This window comes from Eriocheir sinensis, chromosome 56, assembly GCF_024679095.1.
Source record: "Eriocheir sinensis breed Jianghai 21 chromosome 56, ASM2467909v1, whole genome shotgun sequence".
NCBI classification, from domain to species: Eukaryota; Metazoa; Arthropoda; class Malacostraca; order Decapoda; family Varunidae; genus Eriocheir; species Eriocheir sinensis.
The window spans coordinates 5,127,383-5,148,134 of record NC_066564.1 but is presented as its reverse complement, the minus strand read 5'-3'; the positions used below and the strand labels follow the sequence as shown (position 1 = coordinate 5,148,134).

At 45.0% G+C, this 20,752-nt stretch overlaps 1 protein-coding gene across 9 annotated transcripts in view; it reads left to right on the top strand.

Annotated features, from left to right (window-relative positions):
• The window catches only part of LOC126984194 (thyroid receptor-interacting protein 11-like), a 165,845-nt gene that overhangs the window by 119,080 nt on the left and 26,013 nt on the right, over window positions 1-20,752 (top strand). For all 9 annotated transcript variants that reach the window (XM_050837691.1, XM_050837692.1, XM_050837689.1 and 6 more), the window contains 2 exons: window positions 15,299-15,425; window positions 16,322-16,425. In XM_050837691.1, the coding sequence (XP_050693648.1) occupies window positions 15,299-15,425; window positions 16,322-16,425 (231 nt within the window). The remainder of the gene's footprint in view (window positions 1-15,298; window positions 15,426-16,321; window positions 16,426-20,752) is intronic.

Below are 20,752 nucleotides of genomic sequence, written 5' to 3'. Positions count from 1 at the left end.
TATTCTTTCCCTTTATTTCCATCTTTTTATAACTTCCTCCCTTTCCCTCCCCCACTAACTCTTCTTTTTATTTTATTTTTGTTTATTTTGTTCGTTTATTTTCTTTTATCACTGCAAACGATCTCTTTCTCTTTTTTCTTTTTCTCTTCACCTCCTCCTCCTCCTCCTCCTCCTCCTTTCCCTTTGTCTCCGTTTTCCTTATTCTCTCTCTTTATCTCCACCCTTCTTTTCCTCCCTCTTCCTCCCTTTCAAGAGTGGAGTATTAAGACACCTCTCCAACCGCATCTGTCTTTTTTTTTTTATAATCTCCTCCTTCCTCTATACCTGTCCTCATACCTGGTGTTCTGTATATACCTGGAGGTCGTTGTAGCTTGTTATACCTACCTGAAATGCTGCATACCTGGTGTAGCGTTAGTCAGGTGTAATTATTAAGAACATAAGAACATAGGGGTCTCCTGTGAGCCTAACCCCGTTTATACATCACTATCCATGAATTTATATATTTATTTTTATATGTCTATCGTATTGGCACTCACAACATGACTACCAGCCCTGTTTCACTCATCCACCACTCTATCGGTAAACCAATTCTTGCCTATACCCTTGTTGAATCTGAGTTTATCCAGTTTAAACCCATTACTACGTGTCCTACCCGGTTCTCTTTTTTTTCTTCTTTTTTTCACAGCAAAGGAGACAGCACAAGGGCACACAAAAAAAGGAAACAATAAAAAAGCCCGCTACTCGCTGCTCCCGTAAAGAATCCGAAGAGGTGGCCGAAAGAGCGGTCAATTAATGTCACTCTTATTAAAGCCCTTCATATATTTATAAACTATCAAATCTCCTCGCACCCTTCGCCTTTTTAGAGAATGCAAGCTGAATTGTTGAAGTCTTTCCTCGTATGGCAAGTTCCTTAACCCGTGAATCGTCTTTGTCATCCAGCCTCATCCTTCTCTGTACCGATTCTGAGGTGTTGTCCATATATACCATACCTGGAGTACCTGACTGAACGTGACAGCGGAAACAGAAACACAAACATAATACCGGCTGGGCGTATTCTACCTCCCCACACCTGTCTTGTATACCTGGCACGGCGGGTAACTGTCTCCCGCACCTCGTTCCGCGTGTGTTACCTGGCCGGCGTATACCTGTCCTCTATACCTGGGGAGGGCGTGACCAATTAAAAACACCTGTGCCCCGGGGTCCTGGATGCTGGATGCTGGAATCTGTGTATGTGTGTGTGTGTGTGTGTGTGTGTGTGTGTGTGTGTGTGTGTGTGTGTGTGTACCGGATGCTTGATATCCGGCCCAGAGCGACAAGGCAGGTGATAGTGAGACGGTGAACCTTCCCTCCTCCTCCTCCTCCTCCTCCTCCCTCTACTTCCCTCCTCTTTCTCTCCTTCTCCTCCTCCTCGTCATCATCATCATCATCATCATTCTCATCCGACACCTCTGAATCTTCCTCCTCCTCCTGCTCCTTAGTGCGTTTCCTCCTCCTCCTCCTCCTCCTCCTCCTCCTCCTCCTCTCTTCGTCCCGCTCGGTAAAGTTATGAAATGTATTCGGCTCAGTTCCGGTAGCAGCATAACGGGGGGGGGGGGGGCAATCTCTCTCTCTATCGCTCTCTCTCTCTCTCTCTCTCTCTCTCTCTCTCTCTCTCTCTCTCTCTCTCTCTCTCTCTCTCTCTCTCTCTCTCTCTCTCTCTCTCTCTCTCTCTCTCTCTCTCTCTCTCTCTCTCTCTCTCTCTCTCTCAGGGAAATAATGAAAAACGGGAAAGATGTGGATGTGATGAGATCGTTAGATGCTGAGAGAGAGAGAAGGTTGCAGTGTTGTATCTTTCCCAGACTCCTTAACTTTCCACTTGTGAGAAAGCGATTAATGGTGAAATATGAGAGAGAGAGAGAGAGAGAGAGAGAGAATAACGGTTAGTGAGGGGGCGTGAGGGAGAATAGTAAGGATGCATTAAATAACACACCCCTTCCCCCCTTTCCTTCACCCCTTCACCCCTTCCTTCACCCCTCCCCCTTAAAAACGCCCCCCTTGACATCCTCACCCCTCTCATTCCCTCTCACCCCTCTCATTCCCTCTCATTCCACCTCTCCCTCTCACCCCTCTCATTCACACCCTCACTCCATCACCCCTGCCAACACCCGGAACCCTTAACCCTCTCCCTCTCTCTCCTCATCAACCCTCTCCTCTTTCCTCCCCGTCTCTCCTCTCTCTTCTCCTCCTTCTCCTCTTCTCTCCTCTTTCCTATTTTTTTTCTCTCCTATCTCTCCTCTTCACCCTCCTCTTTCTCCCTTTGTCATATTTTTTCTTGATTATATTTCTTTCTATTTTTTGTGGTTCCTTCCTTTACTCCTCCTGTTCTTCTCCCTTCCTCTTACCTCCCTTCTTTTCTCCTCCTCTTCCCTCATTACTTCTCTCCTTATGCTTCCTCACTTTTCCTCCTCCTCCTCTTCTCCTCCTCTTCTTCCTCTCTTCCTCTCTCTGGATTAATGTTTATGCTTTTCATTTTATTTCTTTATTTTCTATTCTCTCTCTCTCTCTCTCTCTCTCTCTCTCTCTCTCTCTCTCTCTCTCTCTCTCTCTCTCTCTCTCTCTCTCTCTCTCTCTCTCTCTCTCTCTCTCTCTCTCTCTCTCTCTCTCTCTCTCTCTCTCTCTCTCTCTCTCTCTCTCTCTCTCTCTCTCTCTCTCTCTCTCTCTCTCTCTCTCTCTCTCTCTCTCTCTCTCTCTCTCTCTCTCTCTCTCTCTCAAACCGGTTGGGGAGGTAACTAACTCCGTAGGGCCTAATTCCTCCTCCCCTTTCTCTCTCTCTTTCTCTCTTTCTCTCCCCTCAGTTACCCGGTTGCCTTGCTAGTGGTGGGGAGGAAAAGTGGTGGGGAGAGAAGTGGGGAGGGAAGTGGGGATGATGGGGAGGGAAGAGGAGGAGGAGGAGGTTTGAAAAGTGTACATGTTTTTTTTTTGTGTGTGTGTGTGTGTGTGTGTGTGTGTGTGTGTGTGTGTGTGTGTGTGTGTGTGTGTGTGTGTGTGTGTGTTTGTTTGTGTTTGCATACTATGAACATTTTTTCCTCCTTTCATTCCTCTTTCTTCCATTCCTTTCATTCCTTCCTCCTCTTCCGTCCTCTTCCACCTCCTCCTCCTTCTCTCTCTATCCTCCTTCACTACCTTACACACACACACACACACACACACACACACACACACACACACTAATTGTCAGATCGAAGTTGTCATCCTTCTTTTTATCCTCCTCCTCCTCCTCCTCCTCCTCCTCTTCCTCCTCCTCTTCCACGTCTTATATATTCTTCCTCGCTCTCCCTCTCTCGTATAAGGGCAGCTCACACTTCACTTTCACAGACTCTTCCTCCTCCTCCTCCTCCTAACCCTTTCTGAGATACCCCATCCAATCGTTCCCTACTCACTCTCCACACGCATACCCCTCCTCCTCCTCCTCCTCCTCCTCCTCCAGTCACCCTTCTCTAGAGACCCAATCACCTCCATGGCATATATCTGTCTGTCTTTTCTGTGTGTGTGTCTGTGTGTATGTGTGTGTGTCTGTCTGTATGTATGTATCCTAGTTTGTGTGTGTATGTATGTATGTATCTCTCTCTCTCTCTCTCTCTCTCTCTCTCTCTCTCTCTCTCTCTCTCTCTCTCTCTCTCTCTCTCTCTCTCTCTCTCTCTCTCTCTCTCTCTCTCTCTCTCTCTCTCTCTCTCTCTCTCTCTCTCTCTCTCTCTCTCTCTCTCTCTCTCTCTCTCTCTCTCTCTCTCTCTCAATGACCTATTTTTCTTATTTTCCATGTTTTTGTTGTAATAAGTTTGTTCCTTTTAATTCTTACGCAAAAACAGACGTAAGAAAATATAATAAAGAGAAACAAGAGAAAATAAATAAAAGAAATAAAGAAAGACGGAAAGAAAAATAATGAAGTGAATAGAAGGGAAAGAGAAAAAGGAAAAAAGAAAAAAAGATAAGAAAGATGTGATTAAGAGGAAAAGGGAAAAGGCAAGATGATGGAGGCTGTCTGACCTTACCTCGACTTACCTTACCTTACCTTACCTTCCCTCTCCCCTTCCCTCCCCCACCCTTCCCTTTCCTCCTTCCCTCCATTCCCTTGCCCTCTTTAACCTCTGTCCCTTTCCTCTCCTTATCCTTCCTCCATTCCTTCCCTTCCTTCTCCATCCTCGCCTCTTCTTCCCTCCCTCCTCCTTCTCTTCCTTACCTGTATATCCCTTACCCATTCCCTCACTATCTCCTCTTCTTCCTCTTCCTCCTCTTCCCCTTTCTTCCCTTAGTGACTGAACCTTTCTCCTCTTCAACCCTTTGCCCTTCCCCATTCCTCCTCCTCTTCCTCCTCCTCCTCCTCCTCCTCCTCCTCCTCCTCTGCGACATGTTGCTGCAGACGGCGTTGGAGGTAATGTGGAAAGAGGAGGAAAAAGAAGAATAGATAGATAGAGAAATAGATAGAGATAAAAAAAGTGTTGTTTGATCATTTTTCTTTAGTCTTTTATTTTATTTATTTGGTGTTTGTTGTTGTAGTGGAATAAGTAGTAGTAGTAGTAGTAGGAGGAGGAGGAGGAGGAGATGTAGTTGTTTTTGTTGTTGTTTATAGTTTACGCTACTGTTTTTAATCTGTCTGGCTATCAGTCAATCTATCCATCTATCTATCTATCTATCATTCGTTGGTGATGATGCAAGTTCAGTGAGACGTATAGTGGATGCTGTGACAATGGTGGTAGTAGTAGTAGTAGTAGTGGTAGTAGTAGTGGTAGTGGTGGTGGCGGCGGCGGCGGCATAAATCCTGTCAGTGCCTCGGCATAGCGGTCACTCATTGCAGGGCTCAGGGGACGCCTACAAAATAACCGTCCCCACTCCTTCCTTAGTCAACTATTATTCTCTGCGTTCATTGTTATTCTCCTTCTCTTTATTATCTTCCTCCTCCTCCTCCTCGTTTATCTTCATCTCCTCCTCCTCCTCCTCTTCGTTTATCTTCATCTCCTCCTCCTCCTCCTCCTCGTTTATCTTCATCTCCTCCTCCTCCTCCTCTTCGTTTACCTTCATCTCCTCCTCCTCCTCCTCCTCCTCGTTTACCTTCATCTCCTCCTCCTCCTCCTCCTCTTCGTTTACCTTCATCTCCTCCTCCTCCTCCTCTTCGTTTACCTTCATCTCCTCCTCCTCCTCCTCTTCGTTTACCTTCATCTCCTCCTCCTCCTCCTCCTCTTCGTTTACCTTCATCTCCTCCTCCTCCTCCTCCTCTTCGTTTACCTTCATCTCCTCCTCCTCCTCCTCCTCTTCGTTTACCTTCATCTCCTCCTCCTCCTCCTCCTCCTCTTCGTTTATCTTCATCTCCTCCTCCTCCTCCTCTTCGTTTACCTTCATCTCCTCCTTCTCCTCCTCCTCTTCGTTTACCTTCATCTCCTCCTCCTCCTCCTCCTCCTCTTCGTTTATCTTCATCTCCTCCTCCTCCTCCTCCTCCTCTTCGTTTATCTTCATCTCCTCCTCCTCCTCCTCCTCCTCTTCGTTTATCTTCATCTCCTCCTCCTCCTCCTCCTCTTCGTTTACCTTCATCTCCTCCTCCTCCTCTTCGTTTATCTTCATCTCCTCCTCCTCCTCCTCCTCTTCGTTTACCTTCATCTCCTCCTCCTCCTCCTCTTCGTTTACCTTCATCTTCTCCTCCTCCTCCTCTTCGTTTACCTTCATCTCCTCCTCCTCCTCCTCCTCTTCGTTTACCTTCATCTCCTCCTCCTCCTCTTCGTTTACCTTCATCTCCTCCTGCTCCTTCTCGTTCTCTTCTTCTTTTTCTTTTCATCTTCCTTCTCTTCCTTATTTTTCTTACCCAGTTTTTCATGTTCTTTGTTATCCATTTTATCCTTCTTATCTCTCTCCTCCTCCTCCTCCTCCTCCTCCTCCTCGTTCTCATCTTCTTTTCTTTATTATTTTCCTTCTCTTCCTTATTTTTCTTATCCAGTTTTTCTCTTTTCTTTATTATCCTTTTTTTTCATTCTTATCTCTCTCCTCCTCCTCCTCCTCTTCCTCTTTCTTTTTTATCCTCCTGTTCTTCTCTTCCTTATTATCCTCCACCTCTCTCCTTATTGTCTTCTTCTTCCTTCTCTTTATTAATATCATCCTCTTCCTTATTATTCTCCTCCTCCTCCTCCTCCTCTACATCTTCCTTTTTCACTGTTTCTTATTCTCGTTTTCTTTCTCCTGTGTATCGTTTGTTACTTTCAAGCATCATCATTTTCTCATTATTATCCACATTCTTTTTTAAACTTTATTATTATTATTATTATTATTATTATTATTATTATTATTAAGAAAAAAAATAATAGCGCGCTGAGCATTCTTTCCACTCTATAAACAAACAAACAAACAAACAAGACAAATAACTCAACTACGTACCAGCATATTCATTTTATTTAGCGGCATCGGGTCTTTTTTTCCTTGTTGTTGTTTTCAGCTGCTTCCTTCCCTGCAAACAAAAAATAAAGTATAACACCCTGTTGGCCCCTGAAAGCGAAGGTCGGTGTGCCAGCCCAGACAGGCGACACACTGCCAGAATCCTAAACAGAGCCGACGCGTTTGTGAGTGTGTTCTCGAGGGCTGTGCTTCTGTTCTGCCCAGGGTTGATCACACGCCCCCGTCACTTGGCACAGTACTCGGGCAAAGCGTACTCTGCTCACAACCGAGAGAGCCCGGGTTCGATTCCATGGCGGAGTGGAAACATTTGGGCGGCTTTTTCGATACCCTACGCCCCTGTCCACCCAGCAGTGGATGGGTACCACTTATTAATCAGGGGTTGTGTCCCGTCTCCTGGGGTCTGTTCCTTTCTCCTATAATTCCTTCTCCTTCTGTCTCTCTCCGGCATATGACCACAGATGTTGCGCCGACTAAACGAAACTCCAACTTCGGGCAAAGCGTTCGTCAACCTCTTTACCCTGGAAAAAGCGACAGCTGCGGGAGGATTTGATAAGAATTCAGTTATCAATCAATTATCTTTTCAATTATCAGTCAACTTCATTTATTTGAGTAAGTTCAGTAGCGTCAATCACCTCGGTTTTTGAGCTGTACACTCCCCGATAACTAGAAATAAGAGTAGCGATTCAAGTGAGGTTATGCAGAACAGACTCGCTAGTTGTTTTATGTTATTTCGGACGGGTTGGTATAATAAGACACTTCCGGTTCTCATATCAGCTATTTCTAAAGGTCAAAGAGGGGGTCAGTCGGGTTGTAATGAGTGTTTCTTCAGGTTCATAGTACAGAGGAAGGGTCAGACTACCACCAGGGCCATAAAACTACTCCTGGAAATGCCCACAACTTCTACGAAACCCTTGGCAAATAGGTGCTCTTGGGCGACGAACTGTCCCATAATACGACCCTGAGTCATCCGCCGGTGCAACAACCTTCCTGCAAGTGGTAAAAACGATCTACTGTAAAAAAAATATTATCGGTCGTTACTACGTTGCAACAAGGCCATATAAATCGTGCAAATGCATGCAAGAATATCTCTTTTAACCGTGTAGCAGCGACGGGCCAAATTTGTGGCTTTACCGTGTGGCAGCGACGGGCCAAATTTGTGGCTTTACCGTGTGGCAGCGACGGGCCAAATTTGTGGCTTTACCGTGTAGCAGCGACGGGCCAAATTTGTGGCTTTACCGTGTGGCAGCGACGGGCCAAATTTGTGGCTTTACCGTGTGGCAGCGACGGGCCAAATTTGTGGCTTTACCGTGTGGCAGCGACGGGCCAAATTTGTGGCTTTACCGTGTGGCAGCGACGGGCCAAATTTGTGGCTTTACCGTGTGGCAGCGACGGGCCAAATTTGTGCCATGATATAAAACCCCCAAAATAGATGATGCATAAACTGATCACAAATGCTTTGATATATATTATGAAATGGTTTGTGTGAGTGATGATTTTTTTCTCATTTTTCTGGCTTAGAGGAACCATTAAGAAACATGATCCCCGCTACTCGCTGGTCACTGAACTCTGACAATCCCATTACATATATACATCACCAAGCAGGCAGCCTCGTTACAACCCATCAGACGTTATGTGCCTTCTTGTTTTCATATATCCTCTTATTTATCTCCTCATCTTCCTTTCTCCTTCCTTCTTTTCCTATTCCTCCTTCCTCCACCCCCTCGTTATAGCCAACAGACCATGAGCCTTCTATTCCGTGTTTCCATGTTTATTTTCTTTTATTTATCTCCCTCCTCCTTTCTCCCTTTCATATTCCTCCCTCTGTCACCCTTCCGTTCTAACCCAACAGTCTTCATGTGCCTTCTATTCCTTGTTTCCATGTTTATTTATTTTTATTTATCTCCCTCCTCCTTTCTCCCTTTCATATTCCTCCCTCTGTCACCCTTCCGTTCTAACCCAACAGTCTTCATGTGCCTTCTATTCCTTGTTTCCATGTTTCTTTCCTTTACTTTATCTCCTCGTCATTAATTTTCCCCGTTTCTTACTCTCTCTGTCACCCATCCGTTATATGGCAACAGATTATGTGTGCCTTCTCTTCCTTGTTTCCATGTTTCTTCCCTTTTCTTTGCCTTCTCTCTTTTCTCCTCATTTTCTTCCTCCTCATCACTGTTTACCCCTCCACTTCCTTTTCTTCTCTCCTTGCATTCCTTATTCTTATAAACACATACTCACCACCACCACCACCACCAACAACAACAACAACAACAACAACAACCCTCACCACCACCACCAACAACAACAACACCACCAACAACAACAACAACCCCACCATCACCAACAACCCCACCACCATTACCAGCACTACCAGTCTTCCACCACCACTACCACCACAGTTACCACCACCAACCACTACCACCACCACCAACCACCACCACCACCTGTTGTTGACTTATCAGATTCAACAGGACAATTTGCCACGTTCTCTACACCCGCCTTTTTCCGCTAGTCTGTGAGGCCCATTGTTAAGGCTGTCCCCCCCCCCCCCCCTCTCTCTCTCTCTCTCTCTCTCTCTCTCTCTCTCTCTCTCTCTCTCTCTCTCTCTCTCTCTCTCTCTCTCTCTCTCGTATGCTCGTTCTCGTAAAATTCGCCTTTATTTTTTCTTCCATTCTTTTCTTTTTTTTTTCTTTTTTCTCCTTTACTCCGATGTTTATCTTAAGAGTTTTGCGCTCTCTCTCTCTCTCTCTCTCTCTCTCTCTCTCTCTCTCTCTCTCTCTCTCTCTCTCTCTCTCTCTCTCTCTCTCTCTCTCTCTCTATCTATCTCTCTCTCTCTCTCTCTCTCTCTCTCTCTCTCTCTCTCTCTCTCTCTCTCTCTCTCTCTCTCTCTCCTCCACTTACGCGTATATTGTATCCTCTTTCTCGTTCCCTTTCCTCTCTCCCTCCCTTTTCTCTCCTTCCCTCTCCCTCCCTTTCTCTCCCTCCCTCCCTTTGTCTCTCACAGTGCGTTTCTTCTCTCCCTTGTTACTGGCAGAAGTGGCAAAGCAAAGACGTGATAAATATAGGAAGAGGAGGAGGAGGAGGAAGAGGAGGAGGAGGAGGAGGAAGATAAAGCTTTTGTTTATACTACGGCATTGCTAGCTCCGCCTTCCTTCTCCTCCTCCTCCTCCCTCTCTTACGTATATTTGTCTCGCCGAGGAGGAGGAGGAAGAGGAGAAGGAGGAGGAGTGAGACTAGTTGGAGAGGAAGTGGGTACAGGTGAGGAGAGTGGAAGCTACCTGTTAATTAACGAAGAGGAGGGGGAGGAGGAGGAGGAAGAAAGGATGATTGATGGAAGAGGAGAATATGGAAGAACGAAGAAATGAAGAATTAAAATGTAGCAAACTGTCTGGGAAGGAGAGACGAAGAAGAAGAAGAAGAGGAGGAGGAGGAGGAGGAGGAGGAGGAGGAGGAGAAGACATGGATGTAAATTAATTAAGCAAAGTAGAAAGGAGCTCAGGTGTATTGAGAGAGAGAGAGAGAGAGGCAGGAAATAGATTAATAATGAATAATAGAGAGAGGAATGAAGGGAATTATTCTTCAGCTTAAACGAAGGAAATGGAGGAGAAGGAGGAGGAGGAGAAGTTAAGGTGTGTGTGTGTGTGTGTGTGTGTGTGTGTGTGTGTGTGTTATCAGTCACTGTCACTCTAAATCCCCGTCCCTTCCACATATACAGTCTGTCAGTCAGTAAATCATATCAGTTAATAAATGAGAGAGAGAGAGAGAATATATGAGGTGAGTGAGTCAGCAAGCGAATATTGGAATAAGAAGGAAAATCGAGAGAGTCAATGAGTTATAGATTGTAACTTATGAGTCTAGATGAGTATTTGAGTAACTGAGTAAATTAAGAAGGTATTGAAGAGGTAAATGAGTAAATAATGAGGAAATGAGTGAGTGAGGGGATCTAGGTATATAGTCTGAGTACTAGGATGAGTTAGTGAGTGAGTTAGTGAGTAAATTTAAAGGTGAATCTAAAGGTAGGTAAATGAGAGTAAAAAATGAAGGAAGTGAGTAAGGGCGCGTATTTTGAGACATTTCGCCGCCCAAGAACACATATTTCACAAGGCTTTCGTAGGAGTTGTGGGCATTTCCAGGAGTAGTTTTATGAGCCTGCTGGTAGTCTGACCCTTCTTCTGTACCATGAACCTAAAGAACCACTCATAAGAACCCGATTGATCCCCTCTTTGACATTTAGAAATAGCTGATGTGAGATGGCAAAGTGTCTTGTATTACCAGCCAAGTGTCCAGATCAAGGCACGCAGTCTGAGTACTAAGATGAGTGAGTGAGTAAGAGAGTGAGTCAATAGTCTAAATAGGGAGAAGAGAAACCCCATGAGTAAGACGGACCCCTCAGCCTGAGTCATGAGTTCCGGGGTGAGTGAGTGACGGGGTGGGTAGCTATGTGTGTGCCCCGGGGTCTGTGTGTGTGTGTGTGTGTGTGTGTGTGTAGATAAAGAGGGAAAGGAAAGGAAGGAACATGTTGAGAATGGAAGGGAAGAGAAGGAGGGAAAGAAAGGGAAAGGAATAAGGAAAAAGAAAAAAAAGAGAAGAAGAAAAAAAAGGAGGTAGGATGTGTGTGTGTGTGTGTGTGTGTGTGTGTGTGTGTGTGTGTGTGTGTGTGTGTGTGTGTGTGTGTGTGTGTGTGTGTGAGTCAGGGAGGGGGTGAGTCAACAAGGTGAGGCTGAGGTGAGAGGGGTGAGGGGGAAGGTGTATAGGAGGTGATAAACTCGTCTTACCTGTATACTCATTTTCAGGTAACTCTTAAAGGTGGTGGTGGTGGTGGTGGTGGTGGTGATGGTGATGGTGGTGGTGATGGTGGTGGTGGTGGTTCTATTACACCATTAAGTTATACACGATTGCGAGCATGATGCGATGGTGGTGGTGATAGCGGTGTTGGGTGATAGTGGTGTTGATAGAGGTGGTGATGACTGGGTGTTAATGCTAATGATAGTGGTGTTGATGGTGGTGATAGTGGCTATGATTAGGTAGAGTTGGTGGTGGTGATAGTGGTTGTGGTGGTGGTGGTGGTGGTGGTGGTGGTGCCTGCAAGAGTGTGTTCAGAGAGAAGGGAGGAGAGGGGAGGTTCAGCATGTGTCCGTTGCAGATGTGTGTGTGTGTGTGTGTGTGTGTGTGTGTGTGTGTGTGTGTGTGATTTTGCTGTCGTATGCATGTTTTCATATCAATATTACGTTTGTGTATGTATGAAAGCACTTGTGTATGTATGTATATATGTATGTATTCGTGTACAGTGTAGATGGGAGGAGGAGGAGGAGGAGGTGGTGGTGGTGGTGGTGATAATGGTGGTGGGTTGGGGGGGTGAGGGGGGGGGGGTTGGGATGAGGGAAGAAGCACCTGCATGATGGAGAGAGAGAGAGAGCGGCGATTCGTGGTTATCCTAATGGCGATGAATATTTATTGAGTGGATGAGTAAATCGATCAGAGAGAGAGAGAGAGAGAGAGAGAGAGAGAGTTCCTCCTTCACTCACTTAACATCATTTATAGGTCATTTTTTTCATCTTAATAGACAAGTTTCATTCCTACTCATTCCTCCTCATCTTGACAGCCCCTTTCTTGTCTTTCTTTCTATCTGTCTATTCATCCATCCATCTATCAATCTATCCCATAATATCACTCACATAAGAGAAATTCCTCATATATAACTCCCATCCACTTCTTTCCTTCTCTTCAAACACTTTCTTCAACTATCCTTCTATTAAGTAAGCACCCTGTCTTCATTTTCTTTGTTTATTTTTCCATGTCATTTACGCTTCTAATAATAGCCTGCAGCATCTTCAGGGACGGGAAATTGATGGGAAAATATGATCATTTGACATCTCGCCTCTCTCGAGTACGAAGATGATGGTGATGATGATGATGATGATGATGAAAGTATGTATGTGTGTGTATGTTTCTCTGTGTGTGTATGTTGTAGTCTTTCAACATACGTCACGAATTTACTACGAAAGGTTGTATATACAGGTTATGGTCGTTGATGTTTTCCTACTCTCTCTCTCTCTCTCTCTCTCTCTCTCTCTCTCTCTCTCTCTCTCTCTCTCTCTCTCTCTCTCTCTCTCTCACACACACACACACACACACACACACACACACACACACACACACACACACACACACACACACACAAGGAAAATAAACTGTATATTCGTGTGATCATGTGGGTCGTGTGTAGATGGTGGTAGTGTGTGTGTGTGTGTGTGTGTGTGTGTGTGTGTGTGTTACCTGGTCTCCCCCTCAGTCTGACACACCTGCAGGGAACGAAGCGCCCCCCACCCCCACCCTCTCCCTCTACCCCCACCTGTAACACCTGCCTATCCCCCCATTTCCCCTTCTCCCCCTTTTCCTACTCCTCCTCCCTTTTTCCTCATCCTCTTCTTTCTCTTCCTCCTCTTCCTCCTCCTCTCCCTCCCTCCCTTCCCCTCACTCACTCATTTCTCATAAGTTGTCACTGCGGGCACACACACACACACACACACACACACACACACACACACACACACACACACACACACACACACACACACTCATTTATTCATACATACTCTTTGGTTCATATATACATACATGTGTGTGCAGCCAGATCTCTCGTGTACGTTTATTTATCGAACCCCGCACACACACACACACACACACACACACACACATGGACGTAACTGTATATATCTTTTTCATCTTCGTCATTATATCGTTGTTGTTGTCGTTGTTCTTGTTGTTGTTGTTGTTCTTGGTCAGGATGTTTCACTCGGCCCTTCCTTCCTCTTTTCCCACGAAGATTCAAAGACGTGATGAAATAAATAAATAAATGACCTTTGCTCTTACTGTTTTTTATATATAAACACACAAACGCACAGACGTACACATATCTTACATGCATACTGGAGAGAGAGAGAGAGAGAGAGAGAGAGAGAGAGACAGACAGACAGACAGACAGACACACACACACACACACACACACACACACACACACACACACACACACACACACACACACACACACACACACACACACACACACACACACACACACACATATCACACACCCTGCCCTCCCTCACACGCCCTTCTTCCTATTCTCCTATTTCCTGACGATCACAAGGAGGAGGAGGAGGAGGAGGAGGGGGAGGAGGGCAGTAATAGTTAAACGAAGGAAGAGGAGAGAAAAGAGAATGGAGGAAACAGGATAAAAAAGATGTACAGAGAGACTTGCAGGGAACAAAGGAAGGGAAGAAGAGTAACATGAGAAGAAAGAGGAAAGGGAGATGAAGAGAACTAGTATGGAGGGAAACTTTTTACAGGCGAGGAGAGGAGAGATGATTAGGCTTGGGCAGCGTTGCAAAATTATCGTACGCATCCCATTGCCTTTTCGTAGTTTCTGACACATAACAATTGCGAGGATGAAAGAAAACCATCACTACTTCAAATTTTCAGCGATAACTTTAATTTTCGATCGTTATTTGTAAAAGCACGAGAGTTTGAGGAATGAAAATGATAAAAATACGATGTTCAGAGTACGACAGTTTGGCATCGCTGGGCTAGGGCTTCACTACTTCAAATTTTCAGCGATAACTTTAATTTTCGATCGTTATTTGTAAAAGCACGAGAGTTTGAGAAATGAAAATGATAAAAATACGATGTTCAGAGTACGACAGTTTGGCATCGCTGGGCTTAGGCTTCTCCAACGCATCGCCGCTCTCACACACTCTCACATTTGACAAGGATTTCGTGGGAGTTTTGGGCATTTCCAGAGGTACTTTTATGACCCTGGTGGTAGTGTGACCCTTCTTCTGTACCGTGAACGTGAAAAAAACACTCATGAAAACGCGATCAATCACCTATTCGCCCTTTGGAAATGACTGGAGAGGTGGAAGCGTTTGAGCCTACCAACTTAGGGCCCTTTTTCAACGTTGCCAGATTGTCGTACTCAGCCGCTTATACTTCCCGACTTCCTACCCCCAAACTGTTTTCTGGGTTCCCAAAACGAAACTTACTTATACTTATCGTTAAAAGAGTTAGATCCTGATGCTTCTTGCCAGTAGTTAGGCGTCAGAAACCAGTAAATACTATGCTCTGAGTATGATAACCTGGGAACGGTGCCCTTCTCAAACGCGTGGGGCTGACCTTACCACTATTTTCAAAGGCTACGGAGAAGATTAGACGAGTTCTGATTGGTATTTTTTTCCGTGCATAGAACAGAAACCTTGTCAAACGCCGCTAGGGTCATTTAATCGCCTACACCCTCCAAGACAGCCTTTTCAAATAGATATACCAAGGCTCACAGGCGTACTCTCACACACATCCCTTTCTTAAGCCAACTATCTCCAGAAGCCGAAAAGGAGATTGATTGGGTTTTCATGAGTGTTATTTCCGAGTTCATGGTACAGAAGAAGGGTCAAACTATCACCAGGGTCATCAAACTACCCCTGGAAATACCCAACACGCCTACGAAAGCTTTATCAAATGTTTAAAAATGTGACCCTTGAACTGTTTGAGAGTATTTTTTGACAACAAAGGAGACAGCTCAAGGGCACAAAAAATAGGAAACAATAATAATAATAAAAAAAGCCCGCTACTCGCTGCTCCTATAAAAAGAATCAAAAGACGTGGCCGAAAGAGAGGTCAATTTCGGGAGGAGAGGTGTCCTGATATCACCAGGGTCATCAAACTACCCCTGGAAATGCCCAAAACTCCTACGAAAGTTTTATCAAATGTTTAAAAATATGACCCTAGAAGTGTTTGAGAGTACGGGTCCAGTATATGATCAGGCAGTGGGTAAACGCGTACTAACCTAATTTAACCTCATCATCTCACCTCACCTCCTCCCCCTCTCCTCCCTCAGCTCTCCCGCCGCGTCGAGGAGCTGGAAAGGGAGCTGATCCGTCTGAGGGAGGCCCACCAGGAGGAGGTTAGCGTTCTTCAGGACCACCATCGACAACACCTGCTCTCCCTGCCCCCCCGACGACCAGGTGAGTGCCCCCCCCCCTGACCCCCTCCGACCCCCCGTTGACTGACACACACACACACACACACACACACACACACACACACACACACACACACACTCATATCTTCCCTGTCACTCCCTTACTCCCTCTTCTCTCTCTCTCTCTCTCTCTCTCTCTCTCTCTCTCTCTCTCTCTCTCTCTCTCTCTCTCTCTCTCTCTCTCACACACACACACACACACACACACACACACACACACCTGCCAGCCCTCATAGTAGTTATCATTAGAGAGAGAGAGAGAGAGAGAGAGGAAGAGATAAAGAGGGAAGAGGAGAGAGAGAAAGACAGTTGGAAGGAAGAGATAAAATGCGAGAATTCAGTAGAAATGGATAAGAGAGAGAGAGAGAGATTGGCACATGTGTGATAGGAATAGTGGCGGTAGAGAGGGTGAGAGTGATAGTAGTAGTAGTAGTAGTAGTAGTAGTAGTAGTAGTAGTAGTAGTAGTAGTAGTAATAGTAGTAGTTGTAGTAGTGGTAGTAGTAGTAGTAGTAGTGGTGGTAGTAGTAGTAGTAGTAGTAGTAGTAGTAGTAGTAGTAGTAGTAGTAGTAGTAGTAGTAGTAGTAGTAGTAGTAGTAGTAGTAGTAGTAGTAGGATCAGTGTGCTAGTAATAGTTTTAGAAGTAACATTAGGATAGTGGTAGTAGTAGTATTTGTTGTTGTTGTTGTTGTAATAGTAGTAGTAGTAGTAGTAGTAGCATCAGTGTAGTAGTAATAGTAGTAGTGGTGGTGGTGTAGCGGTGATGGAGTTGTAGCAATAATGTTAGTTAGTGTGGGCGGTGGTTGTGGTGGTTGTGGTGGTGGTTGTGGTAATTACCGTCTGCAACAGGTGTGGTAATGATCTTCCCTCACCACCTGCAGGCTCGGGCGAGGGAGAGACCGGCGCTGCTGGTGGAGGTGGAGCCGCTGGTGGAGGTGGAGGTGGTGCAGAGGCTTGTGGCGATGCGTCTTCCACTTCTCCTAGAGTAAGTAATGACAAGCTGGAGTTTTTTTTTTTTTCTCTCATTCTCTTTTCCTCCATTCCTCCCTTCCTTTCTTTGTCCGTCCCTTTTTCTTCATTTCTTTGTCCTTCCCTTTTTTCTTCCTTTCTTTGTCCTTCCCTTTTCCTCTTCCTCTCTTTCTCCCTTTCTTTGTCTTTTCCTTTTCCTCTTCCTCTCCCTTTCTTTGTTCTATTTAATTCCTTCTTTTCTCCCTTTTCCTCTTCCTCCTTTTCTCCCTCCCTTCTTTGTCTTCCCCTTTTCCTTTTCCTCCCTTTCTCCCTTTCTTTGTCCTTCCCTTTTCCTCTTCCTCCTTTTCTCCCTCCTTTCTTTGTCTTCCCCTTTTCCTTTTCCTCCCTTTCTCCCTTTCTTTGTCCTTCCCTTTTCCTCTTCCTCCTTTTCTCCCTCCTTTCTTTGTCCTCCCCTTTTCCTCCATTCCTCCCTTTTTCCCTTTCTTTGTCCTTTCGTTTTCCTGTTCCTCCCTTTCTTCCTTCTTTCTTTGTCTCCCTTTTCGTCTATTCCACCCTTTCTCCCTTTCTTTGTCCAGTTTTCCTTCTCCTTTTCACCCTTTCCTCAATTTTCCTCTATTCCTCCCTTTCTCCTTTTCATTTTTCATTTTTTCCTCTTCCTCCTTTTCACCCTTTCCTCAATTTTCCTCTTCCTCCCTTTCTCCCATTTTTTGTCTTATTATCCTCTTCCTCCTTTTCTCCCTTTCCTCCATTTTCCTCATCCTTTCTCCCTTTCTTTGTCTTTCCATATTCCTCTTCCTCTCTCTCGCTCCTTTCTTTGTCCTCTCAATAGGCCTACCGCTCTATGTAAATCTGTGTAATCTTCTTTCCTTTTTTTTCTCCATTCCCTTCTTTCTTCCTTTCTTTGTCCTTCCCTTTTCCTCTTCCTTCCTTTCTCCCTCCTTTCTTTTTCCTTTCATAAACATATCTTTCCTTACGGCTCTATGTAAATCTCTAAACATTCCTTCTCTCTCTCCTTTATTCCTCATTTTCTCCTTTCTTTGTCCTCTCTATTTCCTCTTCGTTCCCTTTTCCATCCCTTCTTTATCCTTTCGTATATAGCTCATCTCCTATCCGGTTTACTGATCTCTATGTAAATCTATGTAAACCTTCATTCTCTTTCCTCTATCTATGTCTCTCTCTCTCTCTCTCTCTCTCTCTCTCTCTCTCTCTCTCTCTCTCTCTCTCTTCCTCTCTCTCTTTCTCCTCCTTCATTTTTTTCCTCCTCTTTTATACTCCTCTTTTTTTTTTTCCTTTTTCCATGAAGTTCAGTTGATTGTCCTCGTTTTCTCTCTCTCTCTCTCTCTCTCTCTCTCTCTCTCTCTCTCTCTCTCTCTCTCTCTCTCTCTCTCTCTCTCTCTCTCTCTCTCTCTCTGTCTCTCTCTCTCTCTCTCTCTCTCTCTCTCTCTCTCTCTCTCTCTCTCTCTCTCTCTCTCTCTCTCTCTCTCTCTCTCTCTCTCTCTCTCTCTCTCTCTCTCTCTCTCTCTCTAACAATACTAGCAATTATTGTACAATCCCAACATTAGCGACCATTATGCAACAACACTTCAGTAATACAACAGTAACAATATTCTTCTCATTTTCGTATGTTTATTTTATCCTCTGTTTCGTCATCATCATCATCATCATCATCATTATCATCATTATTATTTTTTTCATTGTCCTTATTCGTCATACTTATCTTTATTTGTCTTTGTTTTGTAGAATTGAGCCATGGGTTACACTTGAGAGAGAGAGAGAGAGAGAGAGAGAGAGAGAGAGAGAGAGAGAGAGAGAGAGAGAGAGAGAGAGAGAGAGAGAGAGAGAGAGATAATAGGAGAGTATGAAGAAGAGAGGAAGTATGGAGGATTATGGACAGGAAATAAAGGAAAAGAAGAAGAACAGGAATACATAGGAATACATAGGAAGAACAGACACCAGAAGACTTGTCGGTCGATGGCGAGGGTATCTGTTTACTACCGCTACTACTAGTGATCTACGTGTGGTAGGAGAGGATAGAATAGATGAAGGCTCCTCCCCACCCACCTCTCCCTCCGGCAACGGCAACGGAGGATATTACTACCCTTAACTTACGCTACTGGTGACCTAAGCTGTGGGGGAAACTAATGCCTTGAGGTTGTACTCGTGCTGCACGCTGCCTGAGACAAACGAAGGAGGGTCAGTGAACAGTTGAGTCATGATGAGCGAGACGGAAATTATAAGGTAGAAGAGAAGAGAAAAAGGAGAGAAATAGAGGAGAAAAAGGAGAATAGAGAAAGAAGAGTAAGAGATAATAGAGAATGGGAATAAAGGAAGCAGAAATAATGGGCGTGTGAAGATAATACCCTTTCTTTTTGAGTCATGATGAGCGAGACGGAAATTATAAGGTAGAAGAGAAGAGAAAAAGGAGAGAAATAGAGGAGAAAAAGGAGAATAGAGAAAGAAGAGTAAGAGATAATAGAGAATGGGAATAAAGGAAGCAGAAATAATGGGCGTGTGAGGATAATACCCTTTCTCTTCTTCCCTTCTTCCTCCTTCCTTCCCTTCTATACCTTTCCTCCTGTCCCCTTCCTTCCCTTCTACTTCACCTTCTCTTTCTTCTCTCCTAGCTTTTCTCCATTCTCCTTCCCTCCCTTCTACCTTACCTCCTTCCTCCTTACTTCCCCTTCTATATCTTCCCTCCTTCCTCCTTCCTTCCCTTCTACTTCACCTCTTTCTCCTCTTCCCTTCATTCTTGCCCCCATTCTCCTTCCCTCCCTTATAGCTTATCTCCTTCCTCCTTACTTCCCCTTCTCTAGATTTCCTCCTCTTTCCTTCCTTCCTTCCTTGGGTAAAGTTAAAGCTGCGCGTGGCGTCGGTGCTCATCTCTGCCACATAGAAGATATAGAATGTACCTAGACAGAGAAAAAAAAAAAGGATGAAGACAGGGAAGAAAGGAATAGAAAATGAGAGTTAAGAAGCGGAGAAGCAAGAGAAAAAAAGTGTTGAGGAAAACGAAAAGGGAAGAGGAGAGGGAGGAATAGTATTGAGAAGAGAGGAAACGGGGAGAAGAGAGAAAAGTGTAGAGGGAGACATAGAAGACGAGGAAGGGAGAGAAAAGTGATGAAATAGAAGAGAGAAGAAATCGACACAGAGAGAGAGAGAGAGAGAGAGAGAGAGAGAGAGAGAGAGAGAGGAAGTGTGGAGATAAACTTAGAGGGGAACAAAGAAAGGAAAGGAAAGTAATAAAAGAAAAGAGAGGAAAGAAAGGGAAAGAAAGAGAGGAAAAGGAAGTGTGGAGGGAAACTTAGAGGAGGAAAATGAAAAAAAATGAGGTTAAATGAGAAAAAAAGATAGAAATTTGAAAGAGAGAGAGAGAGGCACAAGTGTTACCAGGTAAGCTAACACATCTGTCTCAGGTGTTTGGCTCTGCCCTCACACTTGTTGCGCTCTCTCTCTCTCTCTCTCTCTCTCTCTCTCTCTCTCTCTCTCTCTCTCTCTCTCTCTCTTTCCTTTAAGTTTCCCTCCACACATTTTTCCCTCTTCTTCTTCTCTCCCTTTCGTCTCTTTTCTCACTTATTGCTTTTCTTTCCTTTCTTTGTCCCCTGTTAAGTTTACCTCCTCATTTTTTTCCTCTCCCTTTCTTAATTCTCTTTCCTCTCCTCTTCCTCCTCCTCGTTTGTAAGTTTCCCTCCATACTTTTCCTCTCTCTCTCTCTCTCTCTCTCTCTCTCTCTCTCTCTCTCTCTCTCTCTCTCTCTCTCTCTCTCTTATGTAAATTCACGTATATATATTTTTTTCTTTTATGTTTGTTTGTTTGTTTGTTTGCTTGATCTGATTCGTGTGATTAGCTTGTTTGCATACACGCCCCCCCCCCTCCCCCGCCCCTCCTTCCCCCCCCCCCTTCGTGTGTGTGTGTGTGTGTGTGTGTGTGTGTGTGTGTGTGTGTGTGTGTCACAGGATATGCCGAGGGAGATAAGAGATAGAGGAACTTTATCTCCACTCTTATCGAGGTAATATGGAGAGAGAGAGAGAGAGAGAGATTGGGGTGGAGTGGTAAGGGAAAGGAGTTAGAGAGCCCTAAACTCTCTCTCTCTCTCTCTCTCTCTCTCTCTCTCTCTCTCTCTCTCTCTCTCTCTCTCTCTCTCTCTCTCTCTCTCTCTCTCTGTTAGCAAATGAAGAGGAAAATAGTAGGAGGAAGGGAGGGAAAGAGTGAAGGGAAGGGAAGGGGGGAAAAGGGGGGTTGGGGTGAGGGGAGGAAGGGGTTGTAGGGGGGGAGGGGAACGGGGGGGAAGGGGGGCATTATCAACGTCCGGGTCAACCTGTTACTTCCTGGGCTAAACGGAGACA